The sequence below is a fragment of the Leishmania braziliensis genome, chromosome 36, assembly GCF_000002845.2.
Source record: "Leishmania braziliensis MHOM/BR/75/M2904 complete genome, chromosome 36".
Taxonomy (NCBI): Eukaryota; Euglenozoa; class Kinetoplastea; order Trypanosomatida; family Trypanosomatidae; genus Leishmania; species Leishmania braziliensis.
This window is the reverse complement of record NC_009327.2, coordinates 334,948-354,781: the sequence shown is the minus strand read 5'-3', so window position 1 is coordinate 354,781 and position 19,834 is coordinate 334,948. Positions and strand designations below refer to the sequence as shown.

Here is a 19,834-nt window from a genome sequence, read left to right as displayed (position 1 = left end):
GAGGAACGGAAAGGGAGAGGCGCTCTGGAGGAAGAGAGAAGTTGAGGTAGGCGATATGGTATGCTAAGTAGGCGTACCATCAAAAGTTTTCTCCTTTCCTTTTCCTGGCACTTTCCTTCCCTCGGACTTCCTTGTCGGAGAAAAGGGGGAGGGTTTGGGGGTTTCATGCACGACTGCGCACCTTCGTCTTGAAGGCGCCAATTAGAGAAGCAGGAGGCGAGGGAGAGAGAGCGAGATGTGAAAGCAAAAGTGGAGGTCTCTAGATGAGACCTCCACGAGAAAACTGTAGATTAGGCGGATGCCACGGAGCCGTAAACCCGTGTGTCAAGGCCGGCAAGAGGATATGGAGGTGGAAGCGCGGCACCACACCCCAATTCGCAACGTCACATGGGTACGTTTGTCGAGCAGCGGTGAAGCAGGTATGCTCTCCAAGCACACACACACACACACACACACAGCCTATCTCAGCCATGCGCAGCAACAAAGTCGAGGAGAGGATAGAAGAAGGGGTCGTAGAGGACATCGACGGATCCCCTGAGGAAAACTGAAAAAGTACACGATAACACACGCACGAAACACAAACATCGGCAACTCCTATAAGCGGGACAATGGAAAAGGGAGAGAAAAGGGGGAGGGGTGATGGATTTTGTGTGCGTTTCTACTTGCACACCATTCTACCATGGAACACGAATGTAGGATTATCTGCGCTGCCATATGGGTGAAGGAGATATGGTTGGAAAACTCTTCGCAACGAAAAGAAGGCGGTTGAAACGTCCTCTGATTTGTGGCTCAGGGCACACACACACACACACACACACGGACACACACAGGCACAGGAAAAGAAAAGAGAAGCATCGCATGAAGCGGACTGACGCTGCAGAGGGAGGTTGTCTAACTACTGTTGTATCGGACACAAGAGGACAGTGCCGCTACAGATGACCGGCATTGGCATAAGCGCAATCCAATGGACACTATTGTTTCCCCTCCGCCTTCTTTCAGGGGTTGCTCCAGAGCGAGTCGATGCCACGTTGCTCTTCATTCAAATAGAAGGAGCAACAAGGGGAAGGGGGAGGAAGCGCTCACGTTATGCTCGGCATGTGGCTCTTCTGGGAGCTGCCGCCGTTTTGAAGAATCTGCGCATTGCACCTGTTCACCGCGCGGGTGCGCAGCCGCTCTAGCAACGACAACGCCACGTCGTAGGCGGCCATCCCGCTCTGTGTGGATACCTTGACATCCACCAGTTGCTCGTCCAACGTTGTCCGGTACACCTTTACCTGTAGCTTGATGTTTGGATAGCGCACGACGGAGAAGTAATAATCATAGATGACCTTCCAGAGTAACCCCTCCTCCTTCATGGCCTCGTACACCTCTCTCAGTGTCTCGTGACTGGTGGAGTTTACAAATGCAACGCCATTGCGGATGAAGTCGTTGCCGAAGCGCGTGACCGTCTCTGCATGGTACAACGTGTCCAGCGCCGTCTCACCGCCTGCGACGGCCAGTTTGTGGCGCATGTCGGCGCCGTTGCCCCTCAGTGGGCTATCGTTGTAGCTCTGCGAATGGGAGCAGCTAAGACCCGCCTCCATTTTTGATTGCGGGTGCAAGAGTTTCGGTGTACATGAGGACGCCCTCGTCGTGTGGGTTCGCTGCGGCTGCAGTAGATTCCCTTGCTGAACGGTTAGCATCGAGGTTGACGCACTACCGGGGTCGCTGACACAGTCAAAGCCCGAACTTCGTTTCTGATGCATTGGAGACGAGGAAAGCGAAAAAGACGTTTCCCTCTTTACTGGCTTCACTGTAATTCTGCGAGACAGGAGTAACTGCACCGGGAGCTCTTGCACATGTAGGATGTGTCCTAGCACGGTATGGGTCGAGCCTTTTGCATGGAGGGGAAGAAACGGCGCCGCGACGGCGTTGTACCCCGACTGCCAAGGGTCTCCAGCGGGAGGTACCAAAAGGCACGAGCTCATGGTAGACTGTGGCGGCGGCGGTGGTAGATGCTGAAGCGTCTTCTCGTTATGGTGTTTCGGCTTCGTTGGCGTGGGCGGCACGGTGGTATGCGCGTTCAACCTCCAAGATGTCTCCTTGAAGCTGAGGCCGGTGAAGCTTGCGTTCCCGGAGCGCTGATGCAGCGAGTTGGCGTTGAGGGAGCCGTACCCTTGCTGAGCCTGCGACTGAAGGAGGGTGTGGGCGCTCTCTCCAAACGACGCATTTGTGCCGTGCTCTTGCGGGGCCAACTTGCTCTGCTTTTTCTGTGTTAGAATGACATACGACACAAAGATGTCGTGGGCCTCGCTGCGCAGGGCCACTTCGGCGGCGGCAATCTCCACTGGTGTCGGCCACAGCTTCGAGTCCAACACATTTGAGTACATCTCAAAGTAGTAGGCCGCGGGGTAGCGACGCGCCATGGAATTCGGGTTGTCTTCGTCGCTAATGACGGCCCGCATCGACGGGATGCGCTCCTCCTCCGCCATAATTATCGACGCCACCGTCTCCGGAGAGGCGTGGAAGCGGGAAGCGACGACGGAGATCACCTCCACATCCAGCATGTCCTCCGTGAGATAATAGGTGCTTGCAAAACGCGTTGTCTCCACGATCGCGGCGTAGTGCAGTGACAACAGATAGCGGGGAAAGTTGGGTCGCAGCCAGGGGTGCTGCATCACCTGCTCCATTGTGGCGCGCTCCAGGGGATTCACGACCAGCAAGTGGTGCAGCAGGTCTTGCGCCTGCCGGGAGATGTAGCTAGGGATGACATAGTCTGCCGTTTGAATTTTCTTGAAAAGGACAGAAATGTTGCTTTCGTCGAATGGCAGGGTGCCGCAGAGCATTGCGTAGAGCACAACGCCGCAACTCCACACATCCGCCTCTGGGCCTCCGTACAGCCGCCCACTTACCACCTCCGGGGACGCGTAGTTGGGGGTGCCGCAGCTCGTCTCGAAGAAGCGTCCATCATGCGTGATGGAGGATAAGCCAAAGTCACTCAGCTTCACACTGTGGGAGCCGTGCTCCATCATGATGTTCTCCGGCTTGATGTCTCGATGAGTGACCCGGTACCGATGGCAATAGGCGACAGCGGCGGCCAGCTGCTGAAATAGGGTGCGCACGGTGGGTTCCTCTAGTCGACCCTGGCGGCTAATATAGTCGAACAGCTCTCCGCCAGACACATACTCCATGACTAGCACAATATCGTGCTTCGTCTTGACGACATCGTAGAGGCGAGTGATGTGCGGGTGGCGCAGCACTCGCATGATCTTGATTTCGCGCTTGATCTTCAGCGCCGAACGCGCATCGCTGTCCATCAGCTTGCGTGAGATAATTTTGAGCGCTACACGGACCTTCGTTGTTTCATGGTATCCGATCTTTACTTTGGCAAAAGTGCCACGGCCGATGGTTTCACCGACCTGGTAGGGACCAAACCGCTGGCCCACCTTGGGAAGAATGGTATTGCTGCGCTGAGTGTTGGCCATCGTGCTCCACGCTTTGGGTTTCTTTGTCTCCACCGATGTACTGGAGGCGTAACTGCGAAGGGTAGAAAGCGGCGTCCGCAGGAGGGAACAAGACCAGCGCACGCGAGGTAGGGGGGAGGGGAAAAGAAGGCAGCTCACAATTAATGATACCGCCAAAGGAAGAGAACGCCAACGAGAAAGAGCTAGAGTAATACAGGGACAGGAACGACAGAGAAAAAAGAAACAGGCGACAAATCAAGCACACTGGATCAGCCAAACAAGCAAAGAAACAAACAAACAGAGCAGGAAAAAGAGCTTCGCAGACACATACAATGAGCTCAAAGCTGCAACAACAAAAAGGAGGAGAAAGGCAAGAACCGAGCGGTCAGGTACACACAGAAAAGAGCGGTGGCGTTTTTTGAAAAGGGGGGTGGGGGGTGGTAGTACAAGGTAGCGTCTTTTATGGGCGTGTGCGTGTATGGCTGTGTAAGAGAGCGCAAATGGAGGTGCGGGACTCGGCGCGCACACACACTGAAGGTGCTATGACAAATATTCGGTGGAAAAAAAATGGTGAGAAGAGCGAAGACAGAGAGGCGCAGGAAGGGACAGCGCGCCGAGTGAGACAAGACAGGGAGGTGAAAGTAAGGAGCGGACAACAAAAAAAAACAGATTGAGACACACACACACACACACACATGCGTAGGAGCGCTTCCACAGGAGGAGGGGAAAGGGTGATGAAGTGCAGCGGATCGAAACCAAAGGGATGTCTGTCAGTCAGCGGTACCTCTGCTCTCGTGGATTCGTGTTCTCTTGCTCGCTCCCGTGTTGTTCTATAAAAGCCGCTCTGTACGCATCAATCGCCTGTGCATTGATTGTCCAAAAGACAACAAACTGAGGCGAACGCTCCGTTTGCTGAGACTACACTGTTGTTCAGCCCCCCCCCCTATTTTCCAGGGTATTGGAGGTGCCGAAAAGACGGAGAGGGTCACGATGAGGGCGCAGGGAGGGATGGATAAGAGATGATGCCAAATCAGCCACCAGAGAAAATCAGCCGCAGCGCCGACAAACAGATGCAAGAAGCAGAAATGAGATGTGCAATCGAAAGGGAGAAGGAACACCAAACAGCGTGCGCTTTCGCGATCGGGATGAACAGACGCACAGCCAATGTGAGAAATTTTGAGATACGAAACAAGCGCGAAAAAAAAAAAGAAAGAAAGAGAATGCAACCCGCCACGATGTACGCAGGAGTCCACCAGATTCTAGCTTGCACTCTGGAAAGGGAATTGGGGAGAAGGAGGCTCCTGGTGAAACGGGGGGAAATAATTGAGGAGAGAGAAAGAGAGACGGCCAGAAAGACGCCAGAGAAGCACAAAAAAAAAGAAAAATAGACGAAAAGGAGTCAGACAAAGATGCTGAAGGAGGAGAGGGGGGCGGAGGGCGGGGAAACAGATCGTACGCAATCTGCAACACAATGACAGAGAAGCACGAAGGGAAACAGAGGGCACCCGTGCGAATGACTAACGACGGCTTCGTCTATTTACAGCAGAAACGATACACACACGCACACACAATACACCTCCGTGAGAACAACCCAGTGTGTATGAATAGATGGAAGAGGATGTGCTCGTATGCGCGTGCTCCACAACGATATCCAGCCTGAAACAATGATGTAATCTTTTCCTCGAAGAGGCTGTGCTATTGTGCGGTGGTGACTGGTTTGTGCGTTCCTATGAATTGAAGCGTCGACGTTTCCGTCGGGGGACTATGCGGAGAAAGCAATGCTCTATAAGGAATAAATTACGACAAGAAAGCGTGGAGAAGGATATTGAGTTGTGTTGTGAGAACAGATTCTAAGCAACACAATGAGTGCGCAACAGACCACACACACACACGCCTGTGGGGAGCTGCTGCTGCTTTACTGTTTTTTTTTCTTATAGGGAGGGGACTTGTGCTTTGTTTTGTTTCGCAACTGCATTCGCATCGCAGGGCATTTGCGTTTTATGTATCGAAAGTTCGAGAGGGGAAAACGGGAGGGAAGAGAGAGACGCGGCGATGGGGAAGAAGGTACTGCAGAGTTGCGGTGCTGCATGAGAGAGGTGGAGAAGCAAATATACATCGACTCGAAGGCACAGCCAGTAGTGTACCAAAGCGACGCTGCACACCACATGCCCTTTTCTTTTGTGCACTGATGTGTGCGTGCCACGGCGATAGCGAACAGCAGAAAGATACGCGTCAGTACACCAACTACCCAGGATGGAGCTTCGTGCTCCTACCTAGAGTAACTAGGCGCGTGTGCCTGAGACCAAGACTAGAGACACTCCCTTTAGCTTGGCGACTGTTAGGTGCGTGACCCCCTACACCATCGTTTATCGTGTTGCGTGTCGCGACATCTCCTTGTATTTCCTGCAGCTCTAGTCCTTCCAGCCAAGTCCATCGCTGCCTCGCCTTGGTCTATACCTGCCCCTGCCCCACCTCACTTACACGTGACTTACCCCATAGGCACAGGGCAGTCTTCGCTGACAGGAACGCTAGGGAAGTGGAGTGTCATCATCGATGCCGAAGAAGAAGTGAGTCAAATGAAAACAATCCTGCAAGGAAGAGAACCGCGCCCTCCCCCCTCACCCTATTGGTGTTGATGTGCGCCCACGTGCATGTGTTGACGAAGAGATGAAGGCGTTGAAAGCAAAATAAGGGGGGGGGGGCTGGCTGGCTGGCTGGCTGTATCAGCGCGACACAGCTGGCGCGCTCGACACGAGGAGGAAGACACAGAGAGAAGGCGAGAGACAGAAAAAAAAAAAAAGATGACCATCACGAAAAAAAAAAAATGAATTTATACATACGCACACTCTCACCCTCTTTGTTTGCTATCCTAACAGCGGGAGAGTGATGTTACTGTGTGAGTTATCCACATATTACGTTTACTTAGTGGAAGTCGAAAAGAGAGAGAGAAGGAAACAACGAATGAAAACCAAATCGCCAGCGGGTTTGTATGCGCGTCGGAGTGGTAAACCCAGCGATCATCTCATGGACTGGTATCCAGCACGAAGTGATGTTAGTGGTGCCAGCACGCTCACAGGTGCAAAGTGAATGATGTCTGTGTCATGAAGACAACATAAAATGAGGCTTCAACGCTGGCGCGGCTGGTGCTGGCGACCCATTTACAAAAGTCCCAGCAGGAGTCTCGAATCTAGGAAGGATCGGAGGTGGTGAATACTGGGGCAGGAAGCGCGACGTCAAGAGGAGAGACCAAGAAAAGTAAAAACAAGCTGCGCAGGGATCCAATAGGAGCTCCAAAGACGCACAACAGGGAACACACAGACACATACACACACACTCACACACCTCGAGCAACTACGTATCACAACAGCACTGAGCACTCGCGCACGCACGTACACACGCCCAGTAACACAGGTGGAGGAGTGCTTTCAGTTCTTTGTCTCCTTCTCAGGCTAACATCACCCTAAAGAGTCCAGCGAGAGAGGAAAAGAGAAAAAGTGAGAGAGCCACCGATTTCGCGGGCCGCCGTGAAAACAAAAAAGAAAACGAACGACGACAACAGCAAAAACTCAAGAGCGCCGCACCAGCACTGCGCACCACTGCAGAGACGCAACGCGCAAAGAGGGGCACAAGCACGAGAACAACAACACGGCAGCGCACGAGACACAACAGCACACAGGAACGTCACTATACGACAAGAGTGAGGTGAGAACACAAAGAAAACTTCAGGAATCGTACAAAGAAAAACTACGCACCACACCCAGAGAGCGGAATAGTAGGCAAAGAACGCCTCGTGTCCGGCTTCGCGAAAAAATAGCGTCTGCTGAGCCTCCATAGAGGTGTGCGGAGATTCCAGTTCCTCGGGGTGCGTGGCATCCCCACTTCCCGAAGCTGACTGTTCTACATTTTTCTTGTGCACCCTTTTGTTTACGCCAGCTCGTCCACCAGGGTTTCACGAACGTTCTGCAGTAAGTTGCCCTCGTCACCACCGACGGTCTCGCGGCGCAACTGGAAGATGCGCTCCACAACGGTGATTTCTGTCGCTGTCGTGTTCAGACCGCAAAATGCGGCCCAGTCGTTCACTACAAGGCCAGAGCCGATGGCGGCATTGCCGCGGTTGATCGTGCCCGCCACTACCGGTACCTGCAAGAGAGACGAAATCTCGTCCATGTCCTGTGCAGGGGTCTTGGGGTGCACCATGCAACCCTTATTCGTGGCTACGGCATAGCTACCGACCAGGGCGTTTTCCGCAATGGAGGTGCGGAATGTCTGCACCTGCAGAGTGTCACGTATCACCTCCTCCGTCTCACGACTCAGGTCCGTGTGGATGAGCGCTACATGGTCGTTACAAACCACACAGTTGCCGAGGGCGGAGAGACGCTCTTCGACGCGCTGCACCTTCACGGAGTCGGGTAGCGAGTTTCGGAGGTGCTGTAGCTCCTGATCTGTCGTAATCGACGGTACGATGAGCCCGTGGCGATTGCCTATGGTGAGGCGGCCAATCACGCGGGCATCGCCGATGGACGTGTACACGACAGAGATGTGGTTTGCCAGCTCCTGCTCAAACACTGAGTAGAAGTTCTGCGACGCGCCAGCGGCCACAAGGCAGTAAGCGTTGGTGAGGCGAGAGAAGACACCAATATCATCGGAGCTCTCAAAGCGGGTACGCAGCGTCATGATTGCTCTTGATGCCCACCTTACATCGTCTGCCTTAAAGGTAATAGATGTGCCGGTGAGGAGTGGATGAGGGGAGACGAATGAGGAGAGATCACTGTGGAGTCTGTGAGTGTGTTATACTCAGCCTAGGCACGAAGCAAAGGAGCCCACAAACAGCGAGCGCGCTAGACGCACTGGAACGCGAGAAGTGAGCTGTGCGAAGTAGAACAAGCGGGGTAGATGGGAGACGCCAAAACAAACAAAGCAAGAAAAAAAGTTGAGAAAAAGACTAGGCGTCAAGCAGCCTGCAGTGAAGCACACACACACACATGCACACACATACAAGCCCAACAAAGAGCGCTGGCAGCTCGTCAGTGGCCTTTCTTGCTTTCTTTCGGCTATTGGATGATGTCTCGAACATGGGTGCACAGAGAGAGGGAAAGAGAAACAGTGAAGTGGGTTTGGGTGCAAAACAGCGCGAGGCGGAAGCGCATATTGTCACAAGTGGGAGCGGAAATGGAAGACATACGCGCGATGACCAAGGAGCTGCCACAGGGGGCTCACCAATTGGAAGACATTGCCCGTGTCCACCTTGTAGCAGTATCGCACAAGCGGGCAGGGGGAGGGAGTCGCAGTCGCCGCTAGTAGAAATAGCGAGACGTAGAGCGGCGTTGTTAAGAGGCAAAGCGCCGCTCGACCGCCGTCAAAACGTCCTACTCGACGTGCGCGTGTATGTGGGCGTCTTTGTGGTGCTCACCGGCGGACAGCAACATAATCTGTATACATCTCTGTATACACAAACACAAACACACACACACACACCTCTGTCCTTTGGTGAGCTGATATGATTCTCTCTTTATTGTGTCTTTTTTTCTGAGGGGTGGGGGAGGAGTCGCTTTGCTTGACTTCATTGTCTCGTCCGATGGCGTGCCCCCCTCCCTTCCTCACCAAAAAAAAAGAAAAATAATGCAGCACCTGCGGGGGACGGGGGGGGGACACTGGCTTCCCCTCCTTCCCCCTTTCCATCGAACAGGAAATGCGGAAACACCGCAGCCCAAGCCGCTTTGAAGACGCACCACAGCGCAAATGACAAGACATATATGTGTGTATAACGGATCCGAAACTTGTAGGCGCGAAAGGCGTCGGCGGTAACGCGCAGCAGGAGGTGTTCATTGCAACCAACACCGACACATGAGCGCGAGCACCAATGCGTCGCGGTAGCACTCAATCACCATCCGGCTCGCTAAGAGCATCATAGGAGAGAACTGTGGGAGTTAGCTTGGGTTGAATGTGTTCCTTCCGCTCTCGATCTAGTCGCGCAGCCTCCTTGAAGAGCGCCTTCTCCGAGTCCAAAAGAAGTCCGTAGTCCTCATAGAACTGGTGCTCCTTGGCTTCTATCACCTCCGTCACCTCGGGGAGAAAATGCTTCATGACGCGTTCGATACCGTCCTTAAGGGTGTTCTGTGAAGAGGGGCAAGTCCTACAGGCGCCAAGCATCGCAAGTGACACAACCCCAGTCTTTTCGTTGAAGTTCAGCAGTTTCACGTCACCGCCGTCGCGCTGAACCATCGGACGCACTTGTTCTCGCAGCAGTTCCTTGATGCACTGTAACACCTCAGAGTCGTTGTCCTTCAGCTCCAGGTCGTCCTCGATGAGGGTGTACTCTTTGGCCGGAGATACGCACGCGTTATTGAAGATGAGGTAGTGTCCTAGGAAGCTGCTGATGCTCCACTCGATTTTAGACCAGTCCACGTTCGTGTAGACCGAAATGGACACATGCCGAGGCGCGATGAAGACGCACATCACCTCCTGCGGGTACTGCTCAAAGAGTCCTTGGGAGAGCGGGTGCACCCATGCGAGGCCGCGGTGCGCCACCTCGCACGACTGCCCTTGCGGCACAAAGCTCTCGAAGCTGTCTGCGGGAATGGAGAAGGAGTGGCAGAGTGGGTTAGGGGTGGGCTGCGCATGCAGCTGCATCATGCGACGGCATAACGTACGCCGCAGCATACTAGGCACAACAGTCTGTAGTACATGAGCATCTGCAACCTTGAGAAACGAAAAGGAAGAGGGGGTGACGACAGAAGAGGTCAGTAGAGAAGCATGACAAGTAAGCGCGTGCCCTGTGCAAGATGAACAGTGTTTGTGCAACTTCGGCCACAGCTGAGTATAAGGCGCAGAAAACCCCAGAAGAGACCGTAAAAGAGGGACGAATAACAAGCAGCTCACATGTCGTCAGCGGACACGCACGTCACGTCGCAGGCGCCCCACTCATTCCAGAGCCTCGAGCAATCCCCACGATCGCTTCGAAAAGCAGCACCGCGTCTCACTCGTATGTTGTGCAGGCGGTGCTGTTGGAGGCTGCCGCATTCGGTCTCTGTCATGTTTTCCCGTAAAACTGTACAAGGCAACCCATGCGGAAAGTGAACAAAGGGCGTTTGCAGTTGGGTTGAAGCGTGCGTGCAGGCGCGTCCCTGGTGATTCTCGCAGTGCCATGTCATGGAAGATCGACTGGAGAGAGCGCAGCGGCGACATCTCACCCCCGCCCTCATATTGCATGCCGCGCTATGCCACATCACATTACTGCCTACGTTTGTCTTGCATGATGTAGAAGATCACGCACGTTGTCGTTTGCGCAAACCTGTCTCGAGCTCCTTAGGCTGGAAGTAATTTATCGGAGCACTCTGCAGTACCCACTCCGCAGACGCGATAGCAGTGACGTGCGTCATGAAGCGCTTCGTTGTCCGCCTCATTTGCAGAAACACAACGAGAGCGGGTCTCTCTCGCAGAACAGCGGGAACACCAGCCTCAGCCCCTGTGGCACCCAAAAGATCTCGACTCGAGGTAGACCTGCGTCCGGCAGCAAACAGAAAGCTGGCAGGGTGGATCTCGGCGAGGGAAGCGTCATCGGCGCCCACGCTCTCGAGTCGCTTCGGTCCAGCTGGCACGCCGCTGTCAATTGGTCGAACGACCGAATACGACCAGCCGTTCGCCTCCAGCTTCGCCACATTAAAGAAGAACCCCGACAGAAGCGCCTTCGTGATGGACTCCACGTCGATCTGATTTACAGCACCGCTCAGTGCCTTCTCGAGCGCACCGTCGTCGTCGTCAAGGACCTTGCTGTCGTTGCCGCTATTGGCGGAGACAAGCTCCACGTCAAGGCCAATGCGGTCAAACGTCTTCAGAATCTGGTCCAATACATCCCGTGCGCGCAGCATCGAGCGCACGTTGATGTAGTTGGAGCGGCAAAACTCGCCAGCGCGCGGGCCCGCACGCAGCCACTCCTCCATGAGTCGGATGTACCCGGTCACGTCACCGTTACCAAAGCCGAAAAGATGCTCTCTGGCGCTCTTAATATGACTCCGCTCCTTGGCATCGCGCGTGTTTATGAAGATGCTGTCAAGCGTGATCATGGCGGCTGCCATGGCCATGTGCCGCCCGCAGCCCAGAGCGCACGCGCGAATCAAGCATTTGCTCAAAGATGGCTCCAGCGGGAACTCAGCCATGCGTCGCCCCGTGACAGTCAGCCGGCCGTCCGGTTTCATGGCGCCGAGGAGGAAAAGAAGGTCCAACGCGCGCTCCAGTGACGCGGTCGACGGGGCATCAAGAAAGTCAAACTGGAGGAGGTTGTGAATGCCGAGTGCTTTCAGCTGCAGTACAACTGCACTCATCGAGCAGCGCAAGATCTCTGGTATCGTCTCTGGCGGCAGCTCGTTGTGGAAGGTGTAGGCCGTGAATAGCCGATAGCACTCACCTGGCTGCGTTCGACCGGCTCGCCCCGCGCGCTGCGTGGCGCTTGCCTGAGATGTCGGCACCACCCGCAGCTCCTCCACCATTGCCTGCGGGTTGTAATAGTCCTGCTTGCAGAGTCCACAGTCCACCACATAGACAACGCCATCAATCGTGATGGATGTTTCGGCGATGTTCGTGGCGATCACTACCTTCCGCATGCCAGGCGGCGTGCGCTCGTAGATGCGGGCCTGCTCCTTTGGTGACATCGAGGAGTAAATCGGGAGAATGAGAAGTGGCCGCATCTGGCCCTTCGCCTCGTCCAAATACGACTGAAGGGTCTCTGCGCACGTCTCGATGGCATCTTGGCCCGGCAAGAATACCAACACATCGCCGGGAAGCGGCTTCGATAGGTGCAAAGCCAGCACCGTCTGGGCCGACTCCGTCACGTAGTCCGCCACCGGCTCGTCTGAGTAGAAGAGCTCAACTGGGTAGGTGCGTCCGCTAACAGTGAACACCGGCGCTTTATTGAAGAAGTCGCTGAACTTTTCAGCGTTGATGGTTGCACTGGCGACGATTACTTTCAGGTTCGGGTTGCGACGAATGACATCGCGCAGGAGGCCGAGCAGAATGTCGGTGCTCAGAGAGCGCTCGTGGGCTTCGTCGACCATAATGGCACCGACCGAGGAGAGATCGGGGTCATTGGTGAACTCTTTCAGCATCATACCGTCCGTCACGTAGAGGATTCGAGTGAGGGGACCCGTCTTGTCATCGAAGCGCACCTTATATCCTACAATGCTGCCACAAGGGCAGCCTACTTCCTGCGCGACGCGTTCTGCGACACTAATGGCGGCGATTCGTCGAGGTTGTGTGCAGATGAGTCGGAGCGCCTCTTCCGCCCCCTCCTCCGCAAGGGCGCCATCCCCTTCGCCGTTAGCCTCAGTCTTCACCATCGAGGAAGCAGCCGACCGTGCAGGGGTGGGGAGCTGCCCATCTCGCGTTTGGGGTCCAAGGTGGAAGCCCTCCTCATAGAGGTACTGAAGCAGCTGTGTCGTCTTCCCCGATCCAGTCTCCCCCACAATGATTACCACGCGATTGTCGCGAATGAGCTGCACCAGCCTCTCCCGCATTTGAAATATTGGCAGACCTCTGCGCTGTTGCTGAAGTCGCGCCTTCTGGCCCTGCAGAGCTACGGCACGCTCCTCCTGGAGCTCACTGAACGTTCTCTCTCGCACATAGTCGTTCTTTGCCAACCGCTCCGCCACCTCCGGCTCACTCATCGCCACATAACCTGCGGAGGAGAGGGGCCGTGATGCCGCGTCCACCGCCTCTGCCGAGGCCTGGGCAGACGCCACACGAGCATTATTGTTGTTCGCCTCCTTCGCAACTGAAAATATGTCGGCGGGAGATGTGGCTAGGTGTGAATGACGCTGCAGCTCTGCTGCCAGCTCGCTCCATCGATCCAAGGCCTCGTCTTCGCCACCGAGGGCCTGGCGCCGGCGTGCGACGTCGAAAAGGTCACTCGCGGTGCTTACCTCGGCGGAGCGGTGCAGCAAGAAGTCCGCCTCGACTACAGATGCAGGAACGACGCCTTGCTCAATGTCCCTCAGCTTTTGCTCGACAACTGTGTTGGCTGCCTTATGACGCTGAGCCGCTTCCTTACGTAGGAAGGCCGCCCGCGAAGCCTGCTGAGCCCTCCGCAAAGCCTCCTTGTCCATGTAGGTAGAGTTGGGGCAGGTAAGACGGCGAGAGCCAAGCGTGTATGCCGCAATGGCTTGTTCATTTCAAGTGCGCATGTATGTGTGACGCAGGAGAAAGTGAGGAAGTCAATGATGTGTTCGGGAGAGAAAGAGGGAACAAGGAGGGGTACGGTATCGATAAGAATGAGGGAAACTGCGCATGGGCAGCAGTACTTGAAGGATCTGAATGAGCGGCCGTCCAGCTCTCTGACACTTTGCTCTGCATCCCCGAGTGCGCGGCAGCCTCAGTGAAACTGCGAACACTATACGTCTCCAGCAGAACAAGGAGAGTCAGAAAAAGAATGAGAAAGAAACGGCGAGTCGCTACAGAGCGCACAGACCTCTCCTTCTTTGCTCCCGGACGGCCTGTGTGTCAGCGATGCAGTGCCTTTCCAGAGAGCCCTCCGCGCTCACGGCGATACCTCAAAAAAGTAGAATGAGGCAGAGGCGAAGAAGAGAGGAGGTTTCACCTCGTCCCGTCTTGTAAGAGACGATTCCATCAACAAGCGATCCGATTCCCATTGAATCAGTAAACTCCATGATAGAATTCCTACGATTTCTTCCACACAACATCAGAAAAGATCAGTTTGTCAACAGCATGCGTCGGCGACCGTATCCGAGAGCCGGTGGTGCGCTACTCGCTTTCCCATAAAGAGAGGGCACACGAACCCCATGCCAAGGTAAGGTGACCGGCATTATCAGGGCCATTAGCCCCACTCTGTGGGGAAGCCAGGACAGCCCCCCTCTCCATGCCAATGCCGAGCCGCTTCCGGTTGTGATCAGGCCAGGTCCCTACGATCTGGGGGAGCGCGATCGATGTAGAGCTACGCATGTCGGCGGCCACGCACCGGGTGGCGCTGCGTCGGAGCGACCTGCGACAGTACACACGGCTGTGCCACCCGCGTGATGGAGAGGGTGCCAGCGCGACTCGAGTGCATCTTGCCCGGCCCTCGCCGCCCAGTGGCGTGGGGAGCCGGAGTGCCCCCCCTCCCCCCGAGAGTGACGCACCGCCTGGCGAGTGGCACCATGTGAGCGGCTGTGAAGCAGGGGGTGAGCAGAGAGATCGAGGCAGGGAGGGGGAGGGGAGGCTCATTCCCCGGTCACCGAGTCGACGCATCGCTGTGACGCGTGCGTCTACGGCTGCTCCACGCCATGCAGTTGGGCCTGGGACAGGGCCTCGGTAGAATCGAGTCGGATTCATTGCTGCACGGCATACATGAATACCTTCGATAACAAAGATGGGTGTCTGTGTGCCTGTTATGGGGAGCGATGCAACTAAATTACGTGGAGGAATGATGAGGACAGTGGCAGAAAGCTTTCACGCAAAGAGTGATGAGGAGAGAGACGCTATCACAGAGCTAAGAAGTCACAAAGATCTCCTGGCAAAGAAGTAGAACACGGAAAGGGGGAAAAAGGCTCAAGACTGCCAACGCCAACTCAACTGACGCCAACACACACACACACACACACACACACATAGAAGACGAAGAGAGCCATATATGCAACGTTTTACGTAGGAATTAAATATAACAGCGATTCGTAAAAGGAGAAAAGGGAGATTTTGATCATCGCATCTCTCCGATAATGAAGACCTCTGTGAGAACAGAGGTCCTGTGATCAGCAACCGAAGCGTGTGCACACAAAAGAACCGAGGAGGTCCCGGAGGGATGATAGAAAGACCAACACGTAGAGGAACCCACAAAAGCCAAGACGAGCGAACAAGACGAGAGAGAGAGAGAATAAAGAAGCGGAGCGACGAGAGACTAAAGGAGATGCTTCCAAACAAAGACAACGTCCACGATCATTTCTATCATGGTGCACACCGAACCACATGACGCTTCACTCAAGGTAAAACATAGTTGGGCCATGTGCAGAGAAACGCAACGGGCGTTGAAAGGAATTCGAGAGGGGAACCACCGGAAGAAAGAGAGAGAGTGTGTGTGTGTGTGTGAAATATTAGCACAGCAGCGCCACAAGGACAAGACGTAAGGTAAGAGAGACGGGAGAGCAAAAAAAAAAAGCCGGAAGACAGACAGAGAAGTGAACTAACAGAGCGAAAAAAAAAGGGGGAGGGGGTAAGAAGAGGGATGCATGGAAGTCGTAAAGTTGATAAGTGTGCCTTACGCACCACATCAAGGACCACAAGGAACAGTGGGAGACAGAGAACGGCAGGGAGATCCTCCTTGCCAGCAGACACATGTGAAACAGCAATCGAACGAGAAACAAAAGGCAGTGGGAAGGAGGAGTCAATGACTCGAAAAGAACAGAAAATAAACCGCAGAAAGAAAAGGTATCGCCGCAGCTCCGCCTTCCGTCACCTTCGGCCCCTGCCCCTCTCTTTCTCAGCTGCGGTTGAGCAGAAAGGAAAATGAGAGAGCATACGCCCACACACACACACAAAACACAAAACACACGCACACGAACACACACAAAAGAAAAAAGAAAAATTTCCACCCACACCAAAACACACTCCACAGGAAAAAAGAAGCAAACGAAAAAAATTAGTACAGCGCACCACCACCACCACCGCCGCTACAAAAAAAAAAAAAGAAAAACATAACACGGCACGACATCTCGCATTCCTTTCTTTTTTTTCTCACTTCCTCTCTTTTTTTTTTTGGCGTCGCGCTGCAGCAAACACACCGCGTACGCCACCGGACCCCCAAACGATGGCCAAGCAAAAACAACAAACAGAGATTAGTCATCATCGTGAGCAAACAGCAGACCGATAAGAGAAAGGTGGCGTGTGGTCAGTTGTCCTACCGTACAGTGGAAGTGCGCGTGTCATGAAGAGGATGTCTGCGTGTGCGCAGGCGTACCCACCCACCCCTTTTCATTCATGGATTTCTTTTAGTCCCCAGAACCCCTCCAACGCACATTGGCACACCTTGGACAGCCTCTTCTACCACTCCTATTGTGTCCACTCGCTTGCCACCGCAGCGGACAGGCGCCACCACGACCAGGCAGCGGCGCACAGGACTAGCACTTGGTATCCTCTCACCGTCAAGTTACAGTCTCCTTGCGCTCATCAAGTCTTAAACCATCCACGCACACGCACATTATCCCTTAATGTGGTGCGTTGTTGCCCTTGACGACGAGGGAAGAAAGTGGAAAAAGGACGAGACAGCAAGACTACTCCAAAACCACCAACAGCAGCAAGACCCCTCAGAAGAGAAGCTTGTTTAGCTCATCATCGAGGTTCACAGACGACTCCACTGTGGCGGTCCGTCGCACGTCGTTGCATGTGAGAGGGTGTCCGCCATTGGTGCACTCATGCGCAATGGAGGCACTGCCGCTGTCACCCGACTGTCGGTCTCGACTCCTCCCGGCGGGGAGCTCTCTTAGCTCGTTAGTGCGTGACCTGTCTAAGGTGAGCGCAGGGGCGCCCGCCGTCCTGCCGCCTTCGTTTGAATCTATAGCTGTGGAGACCGACACGTCAGCAAGTGGCTCCCGGTGCGACACCTCGTAGCCGTTCCCCTTCGTTCTGCGAAAGGCCTCCCGCTTCATCATAGCGTGAATCCATCGCGCAATAACCGTGCGGTCTGCGACGTCCGCATCCGTTTCGCCGTCGTACCGCTCAAGGGGAGAGGGCAGCATTGTTGACGGCGGCGACGCCGCAGAGCATGACGAAGAAGCCCTGAGAGTGGCACCCTCACATGCAAGAGGTGCAACTGACCCTACAGCAGGCGAGTGGCTATTGAGAGGCGGGAGGAGCTCTCCGGGAGCAGGAACGGTGGGAGTGGTGGTCCAGCACTGCTTTGCCTCTGACACCGGTGTCGAGGATGCGTGTTTCACAATGAATGCATGACGTAACAAGTCAGTGCATGTCGGTCGTCGGTCAGGGGACTTCACGACACACGCGCTGATAAAGTCAGCCAAGTCGGCGTCCATCTCCGGCGGTAGCTCTAGTGCTGGGCCGTCACTGCTGAGGTGCTGCAACAGTGCCCAGAAGCGCGCCTCGCTGCTGCCGCCACGCAAACCAGCGTAGGGACACACACCCACTGCCAGCTCAGCGACAACCAGCCCCAAAGACCAAATATCGGCACCGTACGAGTAGTACTCGCCACGCAGCCGCTCAGGGCTCATGTATGTGACCGTACCAACAAAGCTGTGCGCATCCGCCTTGGTGGACTCGAGATTCGAGCTCACACCAAAGTCGGATATTTTGATGTCGCCGGTGCAACTGTTGTAGAGAACGTTGCTTGGCTTCAAGTCACGATGAATGAGATGTCGGGTACGATGCAGGTACGCCAGCCCTTTCAGCATCAGTCGCGTGATACACGCCAGCACTGGTGGCGGGACCGGTTTGTAGAGCTCGTCGAGGGAGCCGTCCATCGCCTCCATCGCGATAAAAACAGACCCCTCGTGCGCAAACGCACCGTAGAAATGGACCAGGTACGGTGTTGCGAAGTCACACGCGTGTAGCGCCTCCAACTCTCGTCGAATTTCACTAATGTGCGCCTGTCCCGTCACTTTAATTTCCTTTAGTGCGGCCACCATCTTGCTGCGTCGGTGAACTGCGCGGCGAACAGAGCCACTGCTGCCTTTGCCTAAGAACCCGCCCTCTGTTTCCGGGACTACCTCAAGATCACTAAGAGAGAGCACGTACGAATTGCCTTGACTGTCCCGCACTCCTTCAGACGAGACAAGAAGCGAGCCGATACGGACACCATCGGCGCAGAAGCCCTCTGTTACGCTAGCTCCATCACGCTCGATGGCTTCCAGGTTGATCTTCAGTCGCGACATTCTTGACCACACTGAGAGACCATGAGGTAATGAAAGACACACTTAAACAACGCACGCACGCGGCGCCTCCACGTCGCTTCCTCCACCACTTTTGTTGGTATCGCTCTGTGGGTGTTGTAGCGACTCGGCACATGCAAGCCCCTCGCATATACTGATGTCGCACGTACGCAAGACCAGACAATGAGAAACGATGCAGTAGTGATGAATAAAACGAAAAAAAAAAAACGGTAGAGAACGAGGGAGAGACGTACACACACACGCACAGCCACGCACAGGGATATCGCATCAACGAAAGAAAGCACACGAATGTAGCTGAGGAAACACCACTTTGACTTTCTTTCCTTCGCGTTACTGAACGGTGTGATGACCTCCTTGTGTTTAGCGAGTCCGTGCTGGAGCGTGTGTGTGGGTAGGTGGATGTGTACGTCAAGGGGGAGGGTGACGACTCTTGGCAGAAGTACCCCCCGTATCCTGCCGTTATCGCTCCCCCTTATTGCAGGTGTCCCTTGGTAACCGTGCGCAAATATGCGTGTCTGTGTGTGCGCGTGTACGGCAGCTGCTGAAGTTCACGAGGAAGAAAAGGGGGTTTTGTGGCAGATGAAACGTAGTCAGCGAAGCAAAATATGGAAAAAAGGGCACAACACGCCTACACGAGGCAGACGAAGAGAAACCCAAAGAGGAGATCACACACGCCCACACGCAAAAGGGAGGAAAGGCAAGTTGTGCTGTCCAATATCACAGCGGTGGCGGTGGCGAGAAGAATTGGCGAGAATCCCGAGCAGATACCGCGAGAGGAAGTGCAGAACAGAAAGGATGTGATAGAGACTACGCAGTCACCCTCTCCACTTCTCGTTGACGTTCTTCACGGACACACACACACACACGAACGCACACAGAAAGAAGAGAGAAAAGCGCAGAGAAGGTGAACGATGAAGACTGACGTGCCGTGCACCCATGAACACAAACTTTATTACCACAAAGAAAGATTAATTTTTTTTTCGTTTTGGGGGAGCTTCGCCCCACACGGACGATCAGAGGTTCGTGTCGCTCCAGCGAGCTCACCAGTGGGAGTGCGTTATTCCAGTCCCACCAGCCGCACACGCACACCGTCGCTGACGAGATGAGCACAGACAGCGTGTCGGTGAAGAGCCACAATGGGATACAAAGAACAAGGCGGCGCGAGCGAGTGGTAGAGAGTGAGAGCGGAGGCAAAACTCGCGCTTTACCCGCTCTGCAAAATAAGAGCCAATCAGATACTTCTTTGTGAAGAAAATAAGACAAGAAGAGCCGCGTGATGTGCGTGTTCACGGCACGAGCTCTCCCTTCCCCTCTCTCATAATGGTAAGGGCGCACATCACATGGCAAGAGGTAAGCAAGGTGTTGCCATAAAATAAAAGGAACGTGGGCGAATATGTTCTGGAAGAATCCGGGGGTCTCATAATTAAAGGCTACGGTTGTACCTAACCTCCCTCTTTTTTCGATGCCGCTAAATTGTGAAACCTCTTCTGGCGAGGTGGTATTTTCTCC

The 19,834-nt window shown here is 54.6% G+C and overlaps 5 protein-coding genes across 5 annotated transcripts; all 5 read right to left on the bottom strand.

The window, feature by feature from the left end:
• Positions 1-1,079: 1,079 nt before the first annotated feature.
• On the bottom strand, positions 1,080-3,464 carry LBRM_35_1020 (putative SNF1-related protein kinase; the record flags this gene model as incomplete). Its single annotated transcript, XM_001568675.1, has 1 exon — positions 1,080-3,464. The coding sequence occupies one exon, from the start codon at positions 3,462-3,464 to the stop codon at positions 1,080-1,082; it is 2,385 nt and encodes a 794-aa protein (XP_001568725.1).
• A 3,903-nt stretch (positions 3,465-7,367) lies between these two features.
• Positions 7,368-8,117, bottom strand: LBRM_35_1010 (putative eukaryotic translation initiation factor 6 (eIF-6); the record flags this gene model as incomplete). Its single annotated transcript, XM_001568674.1, has 1 exon — positions 7,368-8,117. The coding sequence occupies one exon, from the start codon at positions 8,115-8,117 to the stop codon at positions 7,368-7,370; it is 750 nt and encodes a 249-aa protein (XP_001568724.1).
• Positions 8,118-9,320: 1,203 nt separating this feature from the next.
• On the bottom strand, positions 9,321-10,103 carry LBRM_35_1000 (conserved hypothetical protein; the record flags this gene model as incomplete). The annotated part of the gene is made up of 1 exon (XM_001568673.1): positions 9,321-10,103. The coding sequence occupies one exon, from the start codon at positions 10,101-10,103 to the stop codon at positions 9,321-9,323; it is 783 nt and encodes a 260-aa protein (XP_001568723.1).
• A 605-nt stretch (positions 10,104-10,708) lies between these two features.
• On the bottom strand, positions 10,709-13,540 carry LBRM_35_0990 (putative DEAH-box RNA helicase; the record flags this gene model as incomplete). Its single annotated transcript, XM_001568672.1, has 1 exon — positions 10,709-13,540. One exon carries the CDS (start codon positions 13,538-13,540, stop codon positions 10,709-10,711), a length of 2,832 nt encoding a protein of 943 aa, XP_001568722.1.
• A 3,186-nt stretch (positions 13,541-16,726) lies between these two features.
• MKK5 (putative mitogen-activated protein kinase kinase 5) lies at positions 16,727-18,307 on the bottom strand (the record flags this gene model as incomplete). The annotated part of the gene is made up of 1 exon (XM_001568671.2): positions 16,727-18,307. The coding sequence occupies one exon, from the start codon at positions 18,305-18,307 to the stop codon at positions 16,727-16,729; it is 1,581 nt and encodes a 526-aa protein (XP_001568721.2).
• Positions 18,308-19,834: the final 1,527 nt, after the last annotated feature.